At 41.4% G+C, this 16937-nt stretch overlaps 1 protein-coding gene across 1 annotated transcript in view; it reads right to left on the bottom strand.

Annotated features, from left to right (window-relative positions):
- Positions 1-16937, bottom strand: part of LOC129408256 (junctional cadherin 5-associated protein) — a 46175-nt gene that overhangs the window by 17696 nt on the left and 11542 nt on the right. The window contains exons 3-4 of the mRNA XM_055151397.1: positions 1306-2366; positions 3-1197 (exon numbers count right to left, since the gene is read on the bottom strand). Coding sequence (XP_055007372.1) covers positions 3-1197; positions 1306-2366 — 2256 coding nt within the window. The remainder of the gene's footprint in view (positions 1-2; positions 1198-1305; positions 2367-16937) is intronic.

Below are 16937 nucleotides of genomic sequence, written 5' to 3'. Positions count from 1 at the left end.
GCTGCTGTTGTTGCTGCTCCTGCTCCTGAACTTCCTTTTTAATCGCTTCTAATTCCTTCACAGCGTCCCAAGCGCGCTGACTGGCAGGTTTAATAATATACGGATCGAACCCCTCTTTCTCGCTATCCTCCTCCTCGGCTTCTGGCTCGTCCACGTTTCCTGAGGCGGTACCCTGGCTTATCTGGTTCGAAAACGTCGCGGTGATCGAAAACGCGCTGTTGCTCGACAGTTTCAGACTTTTGACTCCCTTCATCGGAAACGTAAACGCCGTCCCTACCGCGTTGTGATCGATGACGTTCCCGCTCCCGTCGACTTGTGCTTCCTTGTTTTCCGGTATTTCCACTTCGGGAGTCGTTTGCGTTTCCTGATCTCTGTACTGATTCGCCGGCCACGCCCCGGTCAACTTCAACTCCTTATAATGGTTGATTTTTGGCGGTCGGCATGAAACCTTTTTGAACATTTTACTGCTCGACCTGCTGCTTGTTTTGCTGCTGGCGAAACTCGCTGTTAACGCCTGGAGTTCCGCCTCTGCTGAAGATGTGCTTTGGAGACTTTGGTTTGTCAAATGGCCTGTTTTGTTGTTCGTGGGGCTGTCGGCAGGATCGGGCGATTTTTCGTTATTGTTATTCTGATCGCGAATGGTCATTGTTGGCTGTGGCGTGACCGGTACGGACACCAAACAAAAAATGGTTTCGCTTAGTCTCTTTTTCAAATTCTTCGTCTTTTCTTTCTCCTTTTCCGGTTTCTCGGGCGGCAAAGGTTCAGGAACTTCAACTTTCTTCGTTTCGGTCATCGTTTCCGCGACGGCCTGCTCAGGTGGGGGCTTAACCGGAGGAGGCGGTGGTTTACCCAAAATGGAGGATGGAAAAAATTGGCTACGAGTTTGTTCGGGACCAACGCTTTCACTTTTTCTCATTCCCCTGACGAAAGATCTACTAGCGATGCAACTCTCAGTCTCTGTCGTAGCAGTTTTCCGGCTTTCTACGGGCATTATAGCTGGCACCTGCTGCGGAGGAAAGGCACTATCAAGGGTAGATTGTCCTAACGATTTGGCGGAAGGGATGTCTTTGATGGTGGTGGCACTTCTGACTGCTTTCTCAGAGTCAGTGAGCATACTTCCGCTTTGCCCTCCTGAGATTGGTTTAGGTTTTGGGTCTTCGCCGCTAGTTATCGGTAGAAATTGGCGTTGTTGGTCCGCTACCGGAACAAGTTGCCGTTGGTGATCGGTTACGGGGACGAGTTGGCGCTGGGGATCGGCTATAGGTACCAACTGGCGAGGGTGATCGTTAATCGGAACTAACTGGCGTTGGTGGATCATGTGTTCCTCGTTTCCCGGCGGTACGGAGATCTGCCTGCGGTAGCTTGACGCGCGGTCGGCGTAGTAGCCAACCCAAGATCGCGTTTGCCTCGTCAGCCACCTTCCTGGGTCTGAGTTCGGCATTTGCAAAGTGTCCGCTCTCCATCTTAAGTTGGCCATTTCGTGACGATTCATTGAAACGGCTCTCGGGGGCAGAGGTCTCTTGTAAGAAGGGGGTGGTATGTAGCCCGGTGGCTCCATTCCTGTTATGGCAGCTTGCTGTGCGTAGTACTCTTGCCTGAAATCCCCGCTTCTCGAATAGTACGCTAGCCTGTCTTTTTGTTTCGCCCCTTGTTCTAGAGTAAGCATTTCGGCGCTACCCCTCGTCTGCTGGTGTATCTCGTAAGATGGAGGCTTCAGGGGTCTGCTGAACCTGGGCTTTGGTAAAAGTGCAACATGGCTGGCCGGTCCCGAGCTCCTTCCCCACCGCTCTCTGCCAGCACCGTAGACGTACCTGCTGTAAGGCCCAGAGAAAACAGTACTGCTCATCCTCTGTCTGTCCGGTAAACTCGGCCGCGAAGGCACAAGCTCTCGACACGTGTTTCCCTCCGGCGAAAGGACTCTCGGGAGGGACTGCGACTTCGCTTTCGTTTTGGCGTGAAAGAAGCCATCCGGCGTCCTTAGTCTGTACGGGTCTAGCGCCCACCTATCGTCACTGTCCGACCTCCCTAACGCTGCAGGCCTCCACTCCTCGTTCCCCAAACTCTGGCACTTCCGCTCCTCCTCGGTGACCCTGAGCTGTCCGGGGCCGGAGTCGGGGTCCCGTAGCCAGGACAGGTCCTCCCACAGCTGCTGCGCCTGCCTCTCCGCTCTCAGCTCCTCCGCGGTCAGAAGGGCTTGGGGTCTCCACGCGGTGGTCGAGGCCCTGAGCTCCCTCCCGTCCGCGTAGTCCAAGAGCAGACTGAAGTCCTGGCCGCGCCTCCTCCAGTACGACAGGTCCCGGTCGTCGTGGCCCAGGCTCACCAGGCTCAGGGGGTCCGAGTAGGTCAGGCTGGGGACGTCGTAGAACCTGCAGCAGAGAGAGAAACACGGGAGGTAAAGTTTAGGGGCAATAAAGTGTCAACTGAAAGAACTAATGAGTGCTTCAGGTAAGGTAGTTTTCAATGTTGGGGAGTAACAGATTACATGTACCAGCATTACGTAATCAGAGTACAAATGATGAGTAACTGTATTCAGTTACAGTTACTGTTTCAGTGAGTGGTAATTGGATTACAGTTACTTTGTTGAAATAAATGGATTACATGGTGGTATTTTCTTGTTTTCACATTTTAGGCTATATCCCCCACCCCTTTTTTTCCCCTTTTTTTTCGTAATTCCACTCATTGCCGGAAACTAAACCAGGTCTAAACCAGGACTAAAACCAGGACTAAACCAGGACTAAACCAGGACTAAAACCAGAACTAAACCAGGACTAAAACAGGATTTAACAGGACTAAATCATGCTGCACAGATGTGTCTCTTCTTCTTCTATCAATAATATTTTTAATATGGTTAAGGAAAGTCTGGGCTTTTTATTTTGTTTTATCAGACAAAACATCTTATGTTACGATTTCCTGGTCTTTGCTTCTCTACAGCAAATCAAGTAATCCAAAGTATTCAGATTACATTACTCACCTTAAATAATTTAATGGATTACGTTACAAACTACATTTTGGGGTATGTAATTTGTAATCTGTAGGGGATTACATTTTAAAAGTAACATTCCCAACACTGGTAGTTTTTTTTTTTTTTTTTCATGATCTTACCTGTAGTTGTGTTTTGTTTCAGTCACACTTGTGTCAGTCCATGTCTGTGAAAATCCTTTATAATTTTGTATGACTTCAGCAGACCTGTACTGATAACTTTAGTGCTCAAACTGCTTTTGTTAATTTTATTTACAACAGTGTTTCCCAAACTTTTTTTTGTGGGGATCCACGATCACGACCCAAGTCAACAGCCTCAAACACCTGTCCCTTTAAATTATGGAACAGTTGCTGCAATGAGCTAAACCAATTTAAAATAACTTTTAAGAGAATAGAAATGGAAAAATATTTGAAAGAATAATGACAGTAAAGAGATTTTTGTTATAATTAGATAAATTTTAAAAAAAAAAAATTACAATGTAGTAAAATGTATTAATTAGGCACAATAAGCTTTAGCTTCTGCCTACACTTGGTCAGTGATTTACTTAATGTTTGATTCGATTGTTCTACACCAGACATGTCAAACCTAGGCCCGGGGGCCAAATTTGTCCCGTGATATAATTATATTTGGCCCGTGAGCTGACCTGCTTGCTTCAGATTGACTATAGAGACATTATTTATTCAAAATGTTGTTCTTATTTTATATTCTGTTTGTTCTGGATTCAATGTTTAAGCAAAACTATTATTAAACATTTGTTTTAATAAGAAAAGGTTTAACATTACATATCTCAAAAGAAGAGAAAACATGCAGATGTTGTTGAAAATTTTCAATAAATATTTAGTTTGGCCCAGTCCCAGTTTTTCATTTTGGCCTCTGTGAATTTTAATTTGACACCCTGCTCTACACACTGAATATGTTTTATTTCATGACATCAGGCTGAATGTCATGTATGTAGACCATTGTTTCCCAAAGACTGAGTCACGACACTCGCAAGAGATTTTTTTTTTTGAGTCGCCTTTTCATGATTTGCATGTAGGTCTGTGATATACAGTTCTGACACATGAGAGCGAGTGAATGTCCTGTCGTCAGGATGGTCAGTATTTCTGTGCTTATTCCTTTTATTACTACATATATGTGTGAATTTGGATTTTCTGTGCTCAAAAAACTGAAAACAAACCACAGAAACAGACTGAATGCTACAAAAACACAAACAGGTCCAACAATCTCACTAGAAATGTTGAAATGTTAAGACATGTTTTGTATAATGTCTAATCTTTTTGTAATTATTTTAGTGACTATTTTGTTCTAGTTTTGCTGGTTCAGTTGAATGTTGAAAAGAAAAACAAACAGGTTAATTTTAATGTCCAAATAGGCGACTTATGGATACTTTTATTGCTGTTTTTCATTGTTTAAAACTTGAGTCATACAAATTTTTCAGAGACATGATCACTCTAACAACAAGTAACAACAGTAAAATATCTTCATTAATGTTCAATAATTTTCAAATCCACCTTTATTTTGTGATTTATGAATAATAATCTATAAAAATAATCTATTGCTTTGGGTTGTGAAGGTTTGTGACTTTTAACCCTCTCCAGGCAGGTGTTGCAGATTTGCAACAGCTAAATTCCAATTACCTACGTGAGCGGTGAGTGTTGGAAATATGTCGACTTTGAGGCTAGTTTTTGGTCATTTTGTTATGGATTAGCTGCTGTAGCTCCCGCACATAAACAGACTGTTTTCTATTGGTCTATTGTAAAAAGTGACTATATTGGCCGTATATTTGCTACTGGACCTGCACTGATATGTAAATGAGCTGTGAACAGACGTGTGAATTATGACATTTGCGACATATAATTAATTACCGCGGCGCGCACGTATTTACGGCTAAAGGCTAATAGCGCTAGTTTCTTTACCAGTTATGAGTCCGTTGCGAACGAAACGGCTCTTAGAGCCGACTCTTTCAAGCGAACGACGGGGGCCTGATCCTTATTGGGAGCTGTGTTTTCTCTTTCTCTCACTTTTTTTTCTCTTCACGCCGCGTGCAGACTCGTGGTTTGACTGCGGCAGCGGCTGAAAACGAAACTTTGAGAAATTTGCGTGTACATAGGATAAAAAAAAAAAAAAACAACTAGCATATTTGGCTGTAGTTTAGCATAAAATAAATAAGTCCTGGTTTAGTCCTTTTTCAGTCCTGGTTTAGACCTGGTTCAGTCCTGATTCAGTCCTGCTTTAGACCTAGACCTGCTTGCAACAAAACAATCTGAAGAGTGGGAGCCAAAAGAACCAGCCTGAGCCGAGCCAAAAGAGCCGGTTTCTAAAAGAGAATCCATCACCTGTGCAGAATAAAACAAATGAATGCATCTGTTTCCCAAGAGCACACTTGCGGCGAGCAAAGCAAGTAAGGAGAGACCATAAGTGAAGTAGTGTGTTCAGCAAAGTAAATATCAAAACACAAAAGCTTCGTGACGTCGTCTTGTAAAATAAACGAACAGAACCTTAAGATTATTGTTGAAGCACATGATTTGTGGCCTGTTGCTAAGACTGCCTAAAAGACATAACTGGAGCTGATGACCCATCACTAGCCCATGTCTAGAATGTGATGCAAAAATGCCATTTAGTCCGACCTGCTGTCTGTAAATATGATGTAAAGAGGCAGAATAACAATAAATGTTGCCTAAATAAACCCAATTTTAAAATCCACCAGAGCCAAACCTAAGTTTTTTAAACAATTCAACATTTACAGTGAATTTTTACATCACTAAATATATCGGTGATTATATCGGCAGCTCCAACCCCCATTATATCGGTTTCATATCGACCACAGCAAAATCCATATCGGTCGGGCTCTACTACACACAAACGGCCTGACAGAAGTGCAAAATACTTTTTTTGTTTACAAAGGATAAAAAAGTCAGGATTGTATATTACTACCCCATATTATAATTTTCCCCAAATATCAGATTTTTCCTGATACTAAAAATTAATTTGAGCCTGAGAGGGTTAAAATATGGATCCCCAGAAAAAAAAAAAAAAAAAAGTTTGGGAAACACTGATGTAAACTGTAATGAATTAAACATGAAACAATTTTGACAAACCCAACAGTGCAAGATATATGACTTTTTTTTATTACATTTGGATAAATCTGTGCATCAAACATAATGACACAGTTAAAATCCGTCTTTATTTATGAACCCATCAGTATTCTGCTTCGCGCGGTTGACTCTCTGACCTTGCGCACCGGTGATAATGGACTTAACGGGAGCTCTGCGAGGAGGAGACATTACAGAAACACGACGGAGACGGAGACGGAGATGATTAGAGGGGAGTTTTACGGCGCGGCCCGAGCGGGACGGACTCCGCGCGGGACAGAAGTGCTTGAGTCAGCTGCTCCCGGGAGTGACGACACACAGGAGACGATGCCGCCGCAGTCCCGCGCGCATATTAAACACCCGTGACCTTATCCGCGGCCGTTCGGAGGCTTTTAGGGATACTCGGCAAGACGGACCAAAACAAAACAACGCACACTAACGACACATCTCAGAGCTGTTAGTGCTAATATAGTTTATTTTGGATAAGTATATTTTATTAATTTAATCTTTTATACGTCGTAAAACTGCTCAAAGGTTCATATTTCATTCATTCATTATCCTATATTTATTTTAAATTTGAAAGTTTCGCGTAAATTATAAATAACGTGTTTTTTTGAGAGAGAAATGCTGAATAAATACATCGTGTAACTAAAAAATAATCATAGTGTACTAGTACTCTATTTGTAGTAGAAGTAGTAGTAGTAGTAGTAGTAGCATTTGCAGAACCAGTTATATGGCGTTATTTGCAGTGACAGTATTTGTAATAACAGTGGTAGTAGTACTCTATTTGTAGTAGCAGTAGTAGTAATAATAGTAGCAGCAGTAGTAGTAGTAATAGTAGTAGTAGTAGCAGTAGTAGTAGTAGCAGTAGTAGTAATAATAGTAGCAGTAGCAGTAGTAGTAGTAATAGTAGTAATTAGCAGTAGCAGTTGTGATAGTAGCAGTAGCATAGTAGTAGTAGTAATAGTAGCAGTAGTATTAGTAGTAGCAGTAGTAGTCGTAGAAGCAGTAGTAGCAGTAGTAGTAGTAATAATAGTAGCAGTAGTAGGAGTTGTAGTAATAGAAGCAGTAGTAGTATTAGTAGCACTAGTAGTAGTAGTAGTAGTGTAGTAATCGTAGCAGTAGCAGCAGTAGTAATAGTAATAGTTGCAGTAGTAGCAGCAGCAGTAGCAGTAGTAGTAGTATTAGTATTTGCAGTAACAGTAGAAAAACAGTAGAAACAATATAATTTGGTTTGGCTTTTAATTGGATGTAATAAGATTATTTACAGTCTGATTTTGGCCTATGAATGTCTCAGTGTTTGAACTTTTATTCATACAGATCCAAACAGATGTACAACTCACTCTTCTGTAACAGATAATGCTCCCTACTACTGTACAACAACTCACCCTATGTCCTGTCAATCATCATGTCATTATTGCCATGTTTTTCTATGACCTCCTGTAAAAAGCTGAGATTTTTATGTTTCATTCATTACTTTGACTACATTTACATTTATATAATTATGCTTTACTTATTTAGAATTTATTATTACCATTTATATTTTTTCACTCTTTGTTTTTTATATGATATTGTGATGTGTGAGCTCCTGTGTCCAAATCATTTCCCTTGTGGATCAGTCAAGTTTGTCTAAATCTAAATCCATACAAAGCTGTTTAATGTTGATTTGAAGCATAAGTAACAGTCTCAGCTGGATCGACTGTGTAATAATTTAACTGTGTTTTAAAGGTTGTGTAGAGGATTTTTTTAAGGGAAGAGAAATACTGCGACAGTTCTTTTACAAATGTTGTGCATGTGTGACACCACCTTCCTCCTCCACAGCCTCAGTAGAAACACCTCCTCCCGCCTCTTTACTCTAAAAATCAAGTTGTTTTTTTTTACAGCCAGTACGCGTTCAGAATTACTGTTGAAATGACCTGTCTAGAAATAATTTAGCAACCGACGCGTCAGTTTTTAGACCCTTCGTCCGCTTCATTCGCGCAATCGCTGGAAGGAATCTCCAAGAATCACCTCGGTTTGTCTTCGCAATCCGTGTATCATTCGTTCATTCGTTTTTCAATATAAAACCAAAAATAAGAAAACGAAAAAACAACAGTTTTCTTCGCTATTTGTCTCCAAAACCAAAATGAAAAAACGGATAACGATTCGTTTTTTCAGTTTTGTGTTTAAATGAAGAATGGAAAAAACGGATAACGGCCGTTTCCCGTTTATGTGACTTCCGTGACTGCGATGCCGAACTTTTGCACCGCGTACGGACTGAATCAGGACTGATCCAGGTCCGAGACCAGACCGGGACCAGAGCGGGACTGAGACCGGGACAGAGCGGCTCTGGTCCTCCGCGCTCAAGAACCGCGGCTGGTTCCGAGGTGGTGCAAAGCCTCTGACTGACGCATTCACACCAATGAAAATGAACCGAACTAAGAGCTTTTGGTTCAAATGGACCAGGTCCGGGACCAGACCGGGACCAGAGCGCTACTGAGACTGGGACCAGACCGGGACCAGAGCGGGCCTGAGACCGAGACCGAGACAAGACCAGGACCAGACCGGGACCAGACCGGAGGCTCAGAGCCCACGGCAGGACCGGAGCTCGAAGCTGAGGCTCGGACCCTGTGGAGGCTCGGAGTCCAAAGCTCGGAGTCCGATCTGGTCCCGCTCTGGTCCCCCGGTCTGGTCCTGGTCTGGTCCCAGTCTCAGTCCCGCTCTGGTCTCGGTCTGGTCTCGGACCTGGATCCGTCCTGATTCAGTCCGTACGCGGTGCAAAAGTTCGACATCGCAGTCACGGAAGTCACGTAAACGGGAAACGGCCGTTATCCGTTTTTTCCATTCTTCATTTAAACACAAAATCGAAAACTGAAAAAACGAATCGTTATCCGTTTTTTCATTTTGGTTTTGGAGACAAATAGCGAAGAAAACTGTTGTTTTTTCGTTTTCTTATTTTTGGTTTTATATTGAAAAACGAATGAACGAATGATACACGGATTCTTCGCTCCTTTTCCCCTTCTCTTCTTCTTTCAGCGACCTCAAAAACCGAGTTTCTTTTGCGGCAAACTGGTCGTGGATTCTCGTCCGCCATCGCGACAAACTTTTTGAAAAAGCCTCTAAGAACCGCCGCATAAACCACGTGATCCCCGCATCCCGACGAGTCAATTACACTAGAAACGTAGGGAGTTTGATTGATGACCTGACAGCCAATAGATAAAGAGGCAGCCTCGTTTTCTATTGGCTGATGTTTATCTGGCTTCAACACGTCCACAGTTGATAAATTTTCATTCTTTTTTTTTTTTGGTCATCATAATTACAAGGCTGCTGCGTCTCTGTAATGGTATTTTAAACTTTCATTGACAATTTGAAACAAAAAAAAAAAATCCTCCATACAACCTTTAAGGGAAACGTGACATTTTCCTTTCCTGGGTTAATATCGAGTGGCGGTAGTATCGATATCGGTATCAGAAGTGAAACAGTGCGTGTGTAGCTGTAATTGCAGGACTGTATTTGTCGTTGTAGAAAACCTAATCTAGACTAAAGCCGCTGCCCCATTATCACACACGGGACAGATTTACTCACAGGGATCACGGCGGCGCTCTGACCTTTACAGAAAACACGTAAAGGTCAAACATTACAGTCCAATAATATCACACATAATTCACGTGTGGACACAAGGGCAACGTTAGTCTGTGTAAAAAGTGAAGTTCTGAACACTGCGCTCGCTCCCAGCTGTGCTTCACTCCTTTGTTTCATGGTTTTGCAGCTCGTGACTTTATCGTTTATTGTGAACATATTTTCAAGGATTTATCAAGAATCGATGGACCAAATAAATCCACGATCAGGAGATTTTTGTTATAATTATTACAATAATAGTTTAGTTTTTATTATGATCAGTGTTGGGGAGTAACAGATTACATGTACTGGAGTTAAGTAATCAGAGTACAAATGATGAGTAACTGTATTCAGTTACAGTTACTGTTTCAGTGAGTGGTAATTGGATTACAGTTACTTTGTTGAAATAAATGGATTACACAGAGGGATTTTCCTGTTTTCACATTTTGGGCGATATCCCCCTTTTTTTTTCTTTTCTTTTTTTTTCTTAATTCCACTCATTGCCGGAAACTAAACCAGGTCTAAACCAGGACTCAACCAGGTCTAAACCACGTTTAAACCAGGTCTAAACCAGGACTAAACCAGGACTAAACCAGGTCTAAACCAGGACTAAACCAGGACTAAACCAGGACTAAACCAGGTCTAAACCAGGACTAAACCAGGACTAAACCAGGACTAAACCAGGTCTAAAACCAGGTCTAAAACCAGGTCTAAACCAGGTCTAAACTAGGTCTAAACCAGGTCTAAACCAGGTCTAAAACAGGTCTAAACCAGGTCTAAACCAGGTCTAAAACCAGGTCTAAACCAGGTCTAAACTAGGTCTAAACCAGGTCTAAACCAGGTCTAAAACAGGTCTAAACCAGGTCTAAACCAGGTCTAAAACCAGGTCTAAACCAGGACTAAACCAGGACTAAACCAGGTCTAAACCAGCACTAAACTAGGTCTAAACCAGGACATGGCATAGGTTCAGGCCTGGTTTAGTCCTGATTCAGTCCTGGTTCAGTTCTGGTTTAGTCCTGGTTTAGAGCTAGTTTAGTCCTGGTTTAGACCTGGTTTAAACATGGTTTAGACCTGGTTGAGTCCTGGTTTAGACCTGGTTTAGACCTGGTTCACTTCTGGTTTAGTCCTAGTTCAGTTCTATTTTAGTCCTGTTTTCGTCCTGGTTTAGACCTGGTTTAGACCTAGTTTAGTCCTGGTTCAGCTCTGGTTCAGTCCTGATTCAGCTCTGGTTTAAACCTGGTTTAGTTCTGGTTTAGTCCATATTCGGCACAAAAGTTCATCATCTTCACAGTTATTTTGGTGAGAGTAAATTAAAAGTGCTGTAATAGTCGTGTCATGTTTGACTTTTTAAACACAGTCATATTGTAATGTAATAAATGACTTTGAAACGACAGTAACAAGTCAAAAAAAAATAACACATTACAGTTTTAAAATCACTCGCCCAACAGTGATTATTAACAAGTTTAACATTAGGCTTCTGGAAATTCTACGATGTGACGAGACAATCCCAAGATCCAGACTAAAATACAAAACGCTATAAATTATTTAACACACAGTAATTATAAAACAGACCCTTTAATTCTCAAATGAACTTAAAGGTTGTATAGAGGATTTTTTTTAAGTGTTGTGCACACGTGACACTACCTCAGTAGAAACATATCCTCCTCCCGCCTCTTTACTCTAGAAATCACGTTTGTTTACATCCAGTGCGCGTTCAGAATTACTGTTGAAGTTTCCTGTCTAGAAATATTTTAGCGACCGACGCGTCTTCAGTTTTTAGACCCTTCGTCTGCTTCGGTCGCGCCGTCGCTGGAAGAAATCTCCAAGAATCACCTCAGTTTGTCTTCGCTCCTTTTCTCCTTCTCTTCTTCTTTCAGCGACCTCAAAAACGGACTTTCTTTTGCAGCGAACCGGTCGTAGATTCTCGTCCTCCGTCGCAACAAACTTTTGTGCGAAATGCGAGGGAAGCGACAGTTTGAAAAAGCCTCTAAGAACCGCCGCATAAACCACGTAATCCCCGCGCGTAGGGAGTTTGATTGACACCCTAACAGCCAATAGATAAAGAGGCAGCCTCGTTTTCTATTGGCTGATGTTTATCTGGCCTCAACACGTCCACAGTTGATAGATTTTCATTTTTTTTTTTTTTTTTTGGTCATCATAATTAGTGCTGTCATGCGATTAAAAAAATTTGAGAGATTAAATTAATTATGATCTGTAATTAATTAATCTAATTAATCTCTTTTTAATCTCACCTAAAAATTGCTGAGGAAAGCTTCAATTTGAGGTATTTTCATTTAAATTCATTATTACATTATTGTGGCAGATCAAAAGACTGATATAGAACAAAAAAAAGTGACTTTATAAAGTCATTTATTGTTTAACAAATCTCTTCAAAATTGGCTTGTTGAACCCAAGTCTCCATGAATAAGAAACTGTTTGTTGTAAAGTAGCAAAGACGAGGAAATCTGAACATAATAACTTTTGTCGACTTAAGACAAGAAAAAGTCCAGTCTTTCCTTAACCATATGAAAAATAATTATTGATAGAGAAATGCTTTATATATGAGATCACTGGTTTTAGTCCTGGTTTTAGTTCTGGTTTAGTTTCTGGTTTTAGTCCTGGACTGGATTAGTCCTGGTTTTAGTCTTGGTGTTAGTTCTGGTTTAGAGGCGCACAGGAGGAAGCGCGGTTTACGCCGCGTACGCGAGAAAACGTACTTGGCTTACGGGAGCACGTCGGTGTCCGCGCAGAAACTACGGAAAGAAACGTGGTCCACGCGTTCTCAGGTTTAATGACAATGATGAAGTGTGTGTGTTTGTGTGTGTTTGTGTTTGTGTGTTGTGTGTGTGTGTGTTTGTGTGTGTTGTGTTTTGTGTGTATTGTTGTGTTTGTGTGTGTCTGTGTGCGTGTCCCCTCATGTGGCAGGTCACTATAGGACAGTAGTGCAGACATCATGAGTCTATGCAGGTTGTTTTCACCAGTGACATTTAAGTTGTAGGTGATTTTTATATTTGTTATTTTCTTTTATATTTCACGTCGGGAGAAGAATTTCCAAGACACGAATGTGTTTTTACCTGTGCACTGCTGCCTCTGTTCTACTGGCTCTTCCACCTCGTCCATTGTGCGACTGATGCCGCAAACGTTAACATGACGTTTGCATCGCTCTTACTGCGCGCGTTTTGTTGTGGGTTTCCGGCAATGAGTGGAATTACCGAAATAAAAAAATAATTAATGTGTTTTGTGTGTGTGTGTGTGTGTTGTTGTCCCAACAACACATAAAAACAGATTTTATAATAAAGAAACTCACATACAGAAACAGTAAATTAGAGATTAAAAATGAGATTAAACGCGATTAAAAAACATAACGCCCTAAATATGACTGTAATTAATTAATCGCAATTAACGCGATAATTTGACACCCCTAATCATAATTACAAAGCTGCTGCGTCTCTGTAATGGTATTTTAAACTTTCACTGACAATTTCAAACTGAAAAAAAAAAATCCTCCATACAACCTTTAAGTAACACAGAGAAATGTGCGCACAGCTTTCACCGTTTACATCCTAAAACCGAGCCACGAAACTCGACCGCAGACTACAGGATTAGTGATTCATAATGAAACATTTTTATCTCTTCCATTTGAATAATCGCTTCTTTTTGCAGATCAAACATACAAAGAATCAGCCCGACACAGCCTATGGGGATTTACAGATAAAACAAAACGACTTCCATCAACAGTTAAACATCTCGACGTCTTTTCCCTCATTTCTGCGCCGCGTCTGATACGACAAACTCGCTCCATAGGTTCAGATTTTTTTTAAAGAAATACGCAAACTGAAAATCTACATGTTAAACCAAATAATTTTTGTTGAGGTACAAACACACACGCCTCATTAAAATTATGATTTAATTTCCACCGACAACGTCCTTTGTGACCAGTGTTGGGAAGTTTACTTATAAAATGTAATCCCCTACAGATTACAGATTACATACCCCAAAATGTAGTTTTTAACGGTTTCCATTAAGTTACTTAAGGTGAGTAATGTAATCTGAATACTTTGGATTACTTGATTTGCTGTAAAGAAGCAAAGACGAGGAAATCTTCACATCAGATGTTTTGTCTGATAAAAGAAAATAAAAAAGCCCAGACTTTACTGAACCAAATTAAACATATTATTGATAGAAGACGAGGAGACAGTTTTAGTCCTGGTTTAGTCCTGATTTAGACCTGGTTTTTTAGTTTAGACTAGTTTAGACTGGTTTTAGTCCTGGTTTAGTCCTGGTTTAGACTTGGTTTTACTCCTGGTTTTAGATCTGGTTTAGACCTGGTTTTAGTTCTGGTTTTAGTTCTGGTTTAGACCTGGTTTTAGTCCTGGTTTAGACTTGGTTTAGATCTAGTTTAGACCTGGTTTTAGTCCTGGTTTTAGTCCTGGTTTTAGTCCTGGTTTAGTCCTGGTTTAGACCTGGTTTAGATCTAGTTTAGACCTGGTTTTAGTCCTGGTTTAGTCCTGGTTTAGACCTGGTTTTAGTCTGGTTTAGACTTGGTTTAGATCTAGTTTAGACCTGGTTTTAGTCCTGGTTTAGTCCTGGTTTAGACTTTGGTTTAGATCTAGTTTAGACCTGGTTTTAGTCCTGGTTTAGACCTGGTTTTAGTCCTGGTTTAGACTTGGTTTTAGATCTAGTTTAGACCTGGTTTTAGTCCTGGTTTTAGTCCTGGTTTAGTCCTGGTTTTAGTCCTGGTTTAGACTTGGTTTAGATCTAGTTTAGACCTGGTTTTAATCCTGGTTAGTCCTGGTTTAGACCTGGTTTTAGTCTTGGTTTAGACTTGGTTTAGATCTAGTTTAGACCTGGTTTAGTCCTGGTTTAGACTTGGTTTAGATCTAGTTTAGACCTGGTTTTAGTCCTGGTTTAGTCCTGGTTTTAGACCTGGTTTTAGTCCTGGTTTAGACTTGGTTTAGAAGTTTAGACCTGGTTTTAGTCCTTCCTGGTTTAGTCCTGGTTTAGACTTGGTTTAGATCTAGTTTAGACCTGGTTTTAGTCCTGGTTTAGACTGCTTCAGTTCTGGTTCAGTCCTGGTTTAGTCTTGGGTTCAGTCCAAGTTTAGACCTGGATTAGTCCTGGTTTAGTCTTGGTTTAAACCTGGTTTAGTCTTGGTTTAGACCTGATTCAGTCCTAATTTAGACCTGGTTTAGGACCTGGTTCAGTCCTGGTTTATTCCTGGTTCAGTCCTGGTTCAGTGCCTGGTTTAGACCTGGTTTAGTCTTGGTTTAGTCCTGTGCTTCAGTTTCTGGTTTCAGTCCTGGTTTAGTCCTGGTTTAGACCTGATTCAGTCCTAATTTAGACCTGGTTTAGACCTGGTTTAGTCCTGGTTCAGTCCTGGTTTAGTCCTGGTTTAGACCTGATTCAGTCCTAGTTTAGACCTGGTTTAGACCTGGTTTAGTCCTGGTTCAGTCCTGGTTTAGTCCTGGTTCAGTCCTGGTTTTAGTCCTGGTTTAGTCCTGTTCAGTCCTGGGTTTAGTCTTGGTTTAGACCTGCTTCAGTTCTGGTTCAGTTCCTGGTTTAGTCCTGGTTTAGACCTGATTCAGTCCTGGTTTATTCCTGGTTCAGTCCTGGTTTAGTCCTGGACTATTGGTCTGTCGGCCTAATGAACCGACCCCGGGATTGTAACGGGTGGATTTAACTTTGACATAATCACGGGTTAACGGGCGGGTTTAACGGGCGGGTTTAACGGGCGGGTGCGGTGTTGTCCTGCTTCGGGTTCGGGTTCACACAGGACAGTAAATACATTTTCGATCTTTATTCAACACGACGAAGGAGCTCTCAGACGCAAACAAAACGACTCCATCGAATTCATTTTTTCGGACCGAACGCGACGTGACGGCGTTGAGCTTTCACCCCTCACGCTGCACTGCTCAAAAAAAAAAAAAAAAAAAAAAAAAAAAAAACACGGCTCAGCTCTGGACTCTTTTCCGCCGTAGCGCCAATGTCAGTGTCTGAAAGTCCCAGCAGCAGAAGAGACAGAGACAGAAGAGGCAGCGGCAGCAGCAGAGGCATATGCTACTGTACCTCCAGAGCTGCTGCGCGGAGGAAGAGGAGGAGAGGAGGAGGAGGAGGAGGAGAGGAGGAGGAGGAGGAGGGGAGGCGAGCGCACACTTGCCCAGCAACATGCTTACATCACCAGGCACGTGCGGCGCGTCACTGGGCTCGTCTCTGTACTTCCAGAGCGAGAGAGGAGAGAGAGGAAGAGTCTTAGGGCATCTCTCCTCTCTCTTTTTCTCTTTTTCTCTTTTTCTCTGCGCGTTCTCTCGTTCTCGTGTTTACGTTCGGGCGGTTTGGGGAAGGGACTGGGAATCGTTTAACAAAACACAAAATACAGACGTGCGGTGCGGAATTTAAAAAAAAAAAGAAAAAAAAAGCGGTTTGGGGAAAATGCGGAAAAAGGTTTGAATGGAAACGGTGGAAAAAGCTTGAATGGAAACGGGCTGTAGTAGTTGTAGTAGTGATAGTAGTAACTGTACCTGCAGTAATAGTAGTAGTAGTAACTGAAGTAGCTGTAGTAGTAGCAGCAGCAGTAGCAGTTGTAGTAGTGGTACTTATAATAATATATATATAATAGTAGTAATATTAGTAGTAGCAGTAGCAATAATAGTAGTAACTGTAGTAGCTCTAGTAGTAGAAGTAGTGGAAGTAGTAGTATTAGTAGTAGTAGTAGCATTTGTAGTAGTAGTAGTAGTACTAGTAGTAGCAGTAGTAGTAGTAGTTCCTCTCCTTGTCTCAGAATCTATACTTTCGACAATCTATAGTATAATGTAGTAAAAGTAGTAGCTGCAGCAGTATTAATAGTAATAGTAGCAATAAGTAGTAGTAGTAGTAGTAGTAGTAGTAGTAGTAGTAGTAGTAGTAGTAGTAGTATGTGCTGATAAGATTGGAAATAGTTTTGAAAATCTTGTTTTTTGTATAGCAAATATACAGCAGCATATATGTAGCAAGAGTAACAGTAGTAGTAGCTGTAGTAGCAGTATTTGTAGTAGTAGTAGTAGTACTAGTAGTAACTGTTCCTCTCTCTCTCTCTCAGAGTCTATACTTCTGTAGTAGTAATAGTAATAGTAGTAGCAGCAGCAGTATTTGTAGTAGTAGTAGTAGTAATTGTAGTAGCAGTAATAGTAGTCGTAGTAGTAGTCGTAGTAGAAGTAGTAGTATTAGAAGTAGCTGCTGCTGATAAGATTGTAAATTGTTTTGAAAATCTTGTGTTTGGTATAGTAAATATA

Source organism: Boleophthalmus pectinirostris, unplaced genomic scaffold (genome assembly GCF_026225935.1).
Source record: "Boleophthalmus pectinirostris isolate CB_2022bp ecotype Guang Dong unplaced genomic scaffold, ASM2622593v1 HiC_scaffold_16, whole genome shotgun sequence".
Lineage (NCBI taxonomy): Eukaryota > Metazoa > Chordata > Actinopteri > Gobiiformes > Gobiidae > Boleophthalmus > Boleophthalmus pectinirostris.
The sequence above is the reverse complement of the archived record's forward strand: the minus strand, read 5'-3'. Positions and strand labels throughout refer to the sequence as shown.